Source organism: Gorilla gorilla, chromosome 9 (assembly GCF_029281585.2).
Source record: "Gorilla gorilla gorilla isolate KB3781 chromosome 9, NHGRI_mGorGor1-v2.1_pri, whole genome shotgun sequence".
Classification (NCBI taxonomy): Eukaryota; Metazoa; Chordata; class Mammalia; order Primates; family Hominidae; genus Gorilla; species Gorilla gorilla.
In genome coordinates, this window is record NC_073233.2 from 12,357,418 (window position 1) to 12,366,783 (window position 9,366).

At 38.8% G+C, this 9,366-nt stretch overlaps 1 protein-coding gene across 1 annotated transcript; it reads right to left on the minus strand.

Moving 5' to 3' along the window:
- Positions 1-8,009: 8,009 nt before the first annotated feature.
- Positions 8,010-8,966, minus strand: LOC101140427 (olfactory receptor 56A1). Its single transcript, XM_063710787.1, has one exon. The coding sequence runs from the start codon at positions 8,964-8,966 to the stop codon at positions 8,010-8,012; it is 957 nt and encodes a 318-aa protein (XP_063566857.1).
- Positions 8,967-9,366: the final 400 nt, after the last annotated feature.

A 9,366-nucleotide genomic window follows, 5' to 3' on the forward strand; every position in this document is an offset into this window, starting at 1 on the left:
AAAATAAAGTGAAAATTTGATTTTTTGAAAAGATAAACAAAATTGATAAACCTCTAGCTAGACTAATCAAAAGAAAAAGAGAGAAGATGCAAATACAATCAGAAACAAAAAAGAAGGTATTACAACTGATACCATAGAAATACAAAATATTATCAGTGACTATTGGGAACTATATACTAACAAACTAGAAAACCTAGAGGAAATGGACAAATTCCTGGACATATACAACCTAATGAGATTGAACAAGGAAGAAATAGAAAACCTGAAAATACCAATAGTGAGTAATGAGATTGAATCAGTAATAAAAAGCCTGCCAACAAAAAAACGCACAACAAAAAAAAACTTTGTGTCCACAAAGTTTTACTGCCTTATACTACCAAATTTGTAAAGAAGAAATAACACCAATTCTTCTAAAACTATTCCAAAAAATTAAAGAGGAGGGAATTATTCCTAACTCATTCCTCAAGGCTACTACTACCTTGACACCAAAAACAACAACACGACAGAAAAAAAAAACTACAAGCCAATATTCTTGATGAACATAGATATAAAAATCCTCTGCAAAATACTAGCAAATCAAATCCACCAACCCATCAAAAAGATAATACATCATAACCAAGTGGGATTTATCCCAGGAATGCAAAAATGGTTCAACGCATGCAAATCAATAAATGTGATACATCATGTATTAGTCCGTTTTCTCATGCTGCTGATAAAGACATATCTGAAACTGGGCAATTTACAAAAGAAATAGGTTTAATTGGACTTACAATTCCACATGGCTGGGGAAGCCTCACAATCATGGCAGAAGACAAGAAGGAGCAACTTACATCTTGCATGGGTGGTGGCAGGAAAAGAGAGGAGCTTGTGCAGGGAAACTCTAGTTTTTTTAAACCATCAGATCTTATGAGATTCATTCACTATCATGAGAATTATGGGTGCAGGAAAGACCCACCCCCATAATTAAATTGCCTCCCAATTGTCTTTCCAATTTAAAAAGACAATATGTCAGGCAACAGCATAACTAAGATACTAAACCTGACTTCTAAACTTAAAATTCAAGTCTCATTAAGCCAAAAGTGAATGTCAGAAGGCTTTTTCTCAAAAGCATTTAGGCACAGTATTCAATTCGTCAGTCACTCTGTGAATTCAAGTAAAAATGAGACCTTGATCCCTCTCTTGGCTCTATCCACAGGCAAACCAGCATTTACTTTTCCAGGAATAAGCGTAGGTTTAAGGAAAGTCTCTCAACCTCTTTCTTAAATAGGACACAGTCTTAATTCTATTATAAGCATCCTGGTAAATGTAAGAGCTCTAGTGACTTTTTCAGAAAATGTATCAAGGTTTATTTTTTCCAAGAGTATTGACTCAGGTAGCTCTCCTCCCCCACCACATACTAACAACAGCATCTCTTGACAGACCACAAGAATTCTGCATAAATTCAAAAGCTAAGCAGAAAATACATTGTTTCCAATCAAATACCAGGATCTTAACATAATCATAGCAGAATGTCAAGGCAGATTTCAAGTATATGTTTGAACAGTCCTAAACTAGGAACTGAATTTCTTTGGCTATTCAGGCTCTTTTTTGGTTTCATATGAATTTTAAAATAGTTTTTTCTAGTTCTGTAAAGAATGTCATTGGTAGTTTGACTGGAATAGCATTGAATCTGTAAATTGCTTTGGGCAGTATAGTGATTTTAATGATACTGATTCTTCCTATCCATGAGCACGGGATGTCTGTCCATTAGTTTGTATCTCCTCTGATTTCTTTGAGCAGTGTTTGGTAATTCTCACTGTAGAGATCTTTCACCTCCCTGAGTAGCTGTATTCCTTGGCATTTTATTTTTTGTGTGGCAGCTGTGAATGGGATTGCCTTTCTAATTTGAATCTCAGTTTGGCTGTTGTTGTTATGTAGGAATGCTAGTGATTTTTGTACATTAATTTTGTGTCCTGCAACTTTACTAACGTTTATCAGCTGGAGGAGGTTTTGGGCCTAGACTGTGGGGTTTTCTATATATAGAATCATGTCATCTGCAAACAGAGACAGTTTGACTTCATGTCTTCTTATTTGGATGGCCTTTATTTCTTTCTCTTGCCTGATTGCTCTGGCTAGGACTTCTAATACTATGTTGAACAGAAGTGGTGAGAGAAGGCATCCTTGCCTTGTGCCAGTTTTATAGGGGAATGCTTCCATCTTTTGCCCATTTTGGAGGTCAAAAGTTAAGAGAAAATTTTAGAATTTCTTTGAGTAAAGAAGACTCACAGAAATCCAGCCTGAGAAAAAGTTAGATGATGTGTATAGCAGTCCTTCTCAAGTCTGACAGCCTTAAAATAAACATCATTAAGTAGAAAAAGAGTGGCATGGAGAAAGGGAGAAGACAATAAAGAAAAGAAAAGTAATGGAAATTATGCCTAAGAAAATCCTTTGAGTGTGATCACTAGCACATTGAACTGACCTGATACAGATAGATCAAAAACCTATTAGGCCTTCGAGGGGGTTTATTGCCAAAGAAACTTGCAAAAGAACTTGACTTTCAAAGAAAGTTTTTGCTTTAGAATTTAAAAAATGTATTGATCCTACACAAATTACAATTAGAAAGGAGAAACAAGTACTAGTGTTTTACAGAACTAAAGGATGACAATAGTCAACAATAATATATTGTATATTTTCAAATAGCTAGAAGAAAGGATATTGAATATACCCAACACAAAGTAATGATAAATGTTTGAGATGATGGATATGCTAATTACCCTGATCTGCTCACTACACGTTGTATGTAACTTCATAAATATGTATAATTATTATGTATCAATTTTAAAATGAATAATTAAATAAAAAATTATTTAAAGTACTGATACTAATATTTTATAAGTAGAAAGTAGGTTCAAATGCAGTGTCACTCCAAAAGAAGTCACATTGTTCGATGCCTGCTTCATTTAGGATAATGGGAACATTAATAAAGGCACAAACCCCCAAAGGCAGATGGCATTAAAAAAACAATAAAAAGCAATGATCAGGACATTGAAAACAATGATCAGGAGAGTTCCTCCTAGAGAACGCAAACAATGTCTAGTCAAGAAACTTGTCCCCCTCTCAGTAAGTAAAAATATTGCAATATCTGCTCCTAAAGCATTCTCGCATTACTATTAAGTTACTGCTAACTGAATTCTACACTTCAGTTCCAGTTGGAAATCATCTGCTCCGCCATTAATAGAGAGACAGAATATCACTGGTGAAAGAGAAATCACAATGGGATCTGATGGAGAAGGCCACACACATCTGTAGGTCTTGGATTTTTTGCTGCATAGAGTAATCAGATGAGAGCTTGGGTGGTCTCCCTTGATAAGGAGGTAAGCATATTGTCTGTGTAGGAAAAAGAGAAATGAAAATTTATGATCAAGGCTCTTTTGCAAGCAGCTGGATCTATGTGAGGAGTCTGGCCGATGAAATGATAGAGAAAGTGATGTGTCTCCTAGTTTGGGGCCCTAAAGCTTACAAGATCCTGCATATTCTTTCTCTTTCTGGCTTGCCACCCAGATTCAGAAGCACCAGTGAAGGTCTCTAAGAGCCCAGAACATGGAGGATCCACATAATAAAAAAAGCATGGGTCCCTAAATGTTGATGTGGAGCAAAGCCCTCATGCATTGGAATGAGATGTGGATGAGAAGGAAACTTTTTTTGTGTTAGGCCACTGTGCTATCATTGTTACAGTAGCTAACTTTAATTGCATTGACTAATTCAATGTGTATGGGTTTTTAGTGTACTCTGCCTTTGATATCTATAATCTGGAGTATGAAAAACTTAGGAAACTACAAATCTATCCAGTGAAAGATTAAAAATATACCTCAATCCCTAGACTCTGAAGAAGCAAAAATGGGTTTATGTAGCAAAATGCCTTACTTCTCAATTTTAACTCCGGTCCCTGTTGATTAAATGACTATGTATAATTTATCATTTTGCTCAGTTGCCTCATCTGCAAAAATGGGAATTATAATTCATGGGCTATTTTGACCATAATCTCTCTAAAACTTAGTTTTCCTGTATGTTCAGAGTGCTAATCACACGTAAAGAACTCAATAACTAATTTTTGGTTGAATAGGTGCAGAAATGTTGTTATTATATACAGTACTCAGCCAAATGCTGATAATGTAATATGTTATGAAACACTAAGGATATTCACTATTCTTATGAATACCTGACTCATGTCAGTGATTTGGTATTGACTTTTAAATGTTGCTGAAGAAAAGAAAATCATGGTACAAATTGGTATGTCTCTTTTATTTGTTAAATTAATCACTCAAGTCCCTATGTGCCCTATGAGCAGGAAGTACAGGAGTTTTCTAAACAGACTTGTCACGTTCTCTTTCAAACACCTGAGATTGAGAACTGGCATTCAATACAGTACCGTTATTCCCACAAATAGCCACAAAGGGGCAATGTTGACTTGCCAACTGTGAAGAGTTTGCTTAACTTCAGACGTTGCTGTTTAAGTTCTACAGTTGCAGTCTTGATGCCCTAAACTTGGTCTCTGATGTCTCAGAACTCTCCTGCCTAGAATATACACCAAAGCATAATAAAGTATCAGGATGGCACTAAAAAGCTTTCTGTGATAAATGGAAAGTGTAGTATTGTTCCCTCAACAATACTTAGGTGTTTGTTTTGAGCTTTGGCTACCAACATAGGGTCCCTTCTTCTTCCACCTTAATTCCAGAGGACTTGCTATTCTTTCTTTCCACTGGCCTTGACTTAAGTCAGCTATGGTATTGAATAGCAATGTGCAATGATACCAGATCTTCCTGCTCAAGAGGCTGTGTTCCTCACACAAATATGACTAACCTGCAAACCAGGGAGTGAGGGGAGTGACCTTTGGAAAGCTACTCCTGTCTCTCTTCTCATGTTCTGAATGCACCCTCTTCCAATGCAGCTGGAACATATTCAGGTTGTATCAGCAAAGCAAATCTTCATAGACTTTCTCAGTTTTAAAAAACTGACAAAACATTGGTACCCCATCCATTTAAAATGCCTTTAATTTATACTACTTCATTATATCCACTCAAGACAGTGCTTGAAAACCTTTACAGAGAGGACATGTTTTAACATTTTGCTATGGAACTTCACAGCAGAGTTGGGTCTGCCCTTCAAGGTCTGATTCTTTGGTTATCTTGCTCCTTTATCATCTGCATGAGGATTTACTTCAAAGCCTATCTAGGACCCTTGAGACCAGTTATTTTACCACTTGCAGTGAGCTTGACAATTTTGTGAGAAATCTGTGGTCCTCTAAACCTCTATACTTAGAACCAGAGCAGACAGCCAACTTTTCAAGTATGTGGTTTATCCATTTGTTACGTTTAGGACTCTACTACTGGGGAACTAGAGATTAAAGATAGACATGATTTTTCAACTCTTCTTTTAGCCAATTCAATATCATAAGTAAGGAAATGTTTACTGAGCCCCTCAATATGCGAGAGCTGTGCTAGTTACTGTGAGGGGTGATCACTGTGGTCCCACTGCTGTCTTGGTCCCTCCATCCTTTACAAATCCCTACAACAAAGTTGGTAGTTTCTATCCCTATGTACACCCAGTTTGAGTCAAGCATCTCATAATTGTGTCGGCCATTTGCATTGATCTACAGAAGCCTGGTTCGGGAATTAAGATCTGAGTTTTGGCCAAATAACATAGACTCCTCTTTGAGTTCATTCTGGGCTTGCTTCCGGGTGAAATCATGGCAGATGCAGGGAAAGCACTCCTGGAAAGACCAATGGAGTTGACCAAATGCTTGAAAATATCACCTGATTACAGATGTATTATATTCCTATGAATTATATCCTATTAGATTCCTTTTTAAAAACTCACTTTTATAATCATGTATAGAAGGCTCTTATGAAAATTAAATATTATTATTCATAGACATTGGTATATTGCAAGTGCTCAAAACACATGAACTTTGATTTTCATTATAAGTATTATTTTAGAAAATCAGTGGTGAAGTTGGCCTTTATATCATCTAAGGGACAATAGGAAAACAGTGAGAGATAAAACTCTCTTAGCAACTGTGAAATGGAGAGAAGTTCTATTAGAGAATTCCGTGCTTAAAATATGACAAATACTGAGTTGAACCTGTGGCTCTGGCTTGAGACAATGAGAGCCAAGCCTGAAGGTACTAAGAGCCCCTTCCTGTAAGCCAATGGGTATAATTTTTCTTTCCTACTGTTGTTGAGTGACTGGAAGAAACTCTCCTCCTAGAGCCCACACCAGCATTGGGTTGCAGTTACTTTATCTAATCCCCACAATGTGGGGCAGTTGATCTTACTCCTTTTACCAGCTTCATGTCAATTCCTTCATAGCTATGAATGCTGCCTCTAAACATGATGTCATGTTTCTCCACCCACCTGCACTAGGGGACTTGATTCTGACTCTAATTCCCTGGTAGGAACAGTGCACTGCAGGGTGATGTTATAGGTGCTCCTCAGTAGTCACAAGCTTTCAGACCCACATAATATTAGAGCTGCGCCAGTTACTAACACTTATCTCTCAGTCCCAAGCCTGCCGTCCATACTGTACTCTGTCATGCTGGCGCTGGGAGTCAAACCCTTCTTTGCCAGCTGTCTCTCTCTGAGTTTCTACCTACAGAGAGCAACAGAAACATTAGAAGGTTGAAACATGGAGAGGGACACTTGCTCTTTCTGTCTGTTCCTGTCTTGTCAGTATTCCTTAGCAGCAACTCTTTATCTTGGAAGTGGAATTGATTCTAGTCTCCAGATTGGTTGGTTGGTTGATTGGTTTTTGTTTTTGTTTAACTCCCAGCCTTATTGAACTCTCTCAAAAATACCAGCACCATCAAGGTAGTGTCCCATCCTCAAAGGTTTTAGTCCCAGCTCTGAGGGCCACATCCTCTGAGGTCCTATGGCATAAGTACCAATTAGGGACAGCATCCTTCCTCAGATATCTGAGATCCAGTTCTATGGGCCACTTCCTAGCCTTTTAGGTTCTAATGACCCAACCTCTTTCCAAGTGGAGGTTTCTTCCCATAGATACTATTTATCTGTTACTTGAACCTCCTTTTTTTCATCATTGTCTCCAATACCCACTTAAACAATTGTTTACATTAAATTATCTGTAAATAACCAGTGTAAGGTTTTTTTTTCACCTAACTGGAACCATTATTATCCAGGAACCTGACACTATGACATATCTTTCCACATTCAACTACAGCACTTGGGCAGTCAACAGATCAAGTAAGACTTGATATTCAGTTCACTGAATGTGTAGCTTAAACATATAGGGAAAGTGGCCAACACAATGTCCTAGTCAGCTTTCCTGTTTCCTGCTCTCTTAGGGTCCCCTCTACCTGTCTGCATCCATCCTCACCTTCAAGACTGTCTCTAAGGTGATGAGGCTGTATAGGATAGAATAGAAAGCTGACATTGCTTTATCTTGTTATGAAGTTCTTTTCTTCTTGCCCAGCAGAAGTTTTGTCAAGCAAGACTCTGCCTTCTCTGAGAAGTCCCTTTGGTCTCAAAGAAGTAAGAATAGGCAGAAAATACCTGTCGACATCCAGAAAGACAAAATACGGGTCAAAGGAAAGCAAAGGCTGGTCTTGAGCTTCAATTGCAATTGATGAGGCATTTCAACTATGTAGAAAGAGCCTAGGTTTTATTCTTTTTGCTTCCCACATATGTGATCTTTGGTCATTTCCCTTCCTAAAAGCATCTCTTTTTCTACTATGTGAAATGAAAGTAACAATGCCTGCAGAGATGTGTTGAAGATTAAATTACTTAAATGTAACTGCCAAGGTTCAAAGCAGCTACTCAATAAATATGAGTTTCTTCCCCTTGCCTACCTCCACCTGAACTAGGCAAGGAAAGTAAAGGAAGGAATCTGGTTCAGTAATGAAGGGAGCCTCAGTGCATGCAATAAATACTCACTAACTGACATTTCTCTGCTTCACTGCCTAGGTAAAATCACTGAAGAGGAAGAACAGGAGGTATTAGAAATGTTTTACATATTCACCTCCCTCTCTGCAGTAACTTCTGAATTCCTTGTTTTATCTCTTTGGTCCGAACCCCATACACAATAGGGTTCAATGCAGGAGGAATAAGGTGATGAAGGACATTGAGCAGGATCAGGATGTCCATGGGGACCTTCTTTCTGGCCACATTTGTCAACACCACAACCAGCAGTATGGTGCTGAAGAAAAGAATGAGGATGAAGTGGGAGCCACATGTGCTCAGGGCCTTCACTGCCGCCCCCTCTGCTTTGAATCTAAGCACAGCTCTTAGAATGAAGGTGTAAGAGAGGAAGATGAGGATGAAATCCGAGCCCAGCAAGGTCCAACCAGCCACAAATTGGTAGATTCTGTTTAGGGTGAAATTATCACAGGAGAGACTGGACACAGACAAGTTGGCACAGATGCAGTTCTCAATGACATTTTTCCCACAGTAATGGAGCAGGGAAGTGAGGATAGGAATGGGTGCAGTAAGAAGGGCATTCCGCACCACAATGAAGACACTAGATTTGGCCACAAATTGATTAGTGATGATGGATGGGTACCGCAGTGGGTGGCAGATGGCCACATAACGGTCATAGGCCATGACCATAAACGTGCAGGACTCCATGGGGAGGAAACTGTTCATGATGAACATCTGGAGGAAGCAGGCAGGGAAGCTGATCGACCTAAGATCAAACCAGAAGATGGCCAGGACCTTGGGGATGACGGTGAGGCAGAGCACGATGTCCAGCAGGGAGAGGAGGCTGAGCAGGTAGTACAGGGGTTGGTGCAGAGAGGCCTCCAGCTGGATGGTGATCAGGAGGGTGGTGTTAGCTCCCATGGCCAGGAGGAAGAGAAGGCTGAGGGGCAGGGAGAGCCAGTGCTGCCAACTCTGGAAGTTGGGGAAGCAGATGAGGAGGAATTCAGAGACTGGGACAGTGGAGCTGTTGCTGGGTGATGCCATAGGCTGAATCATGAGCTGAGTAGGCTTCTCATGACTATGTGTATGGGCAGATACAAGAGGTTATTTTTACAAATTGCTTTGAAAAGTATCCCTTTTACTTACTCTTTAGGAAGCCAATGATAGGCAGTTCACTTTTGCCAAGTAAGGCAAATTTCAGCTAATATTTTAAAGGTAGAATTGTGAGACTTGATAAATAATGGTGTGGTCTATGAAGAAAAATGAATGAATGAAAAACCTATGAAGTTTTAAAAAAAAAAGGGTAGTGACAGGCAGTAACCTCACTATACGTTAAAACATATTACAAACACGCAACGAATTAGGCCAGTATGTTACCAGTGTAAGAAAAGCAATGGTAGATGATAAGTTTTTTAATAAATCATTTTGGAGAAAAATAGCTTTAATTAGGTCTTTG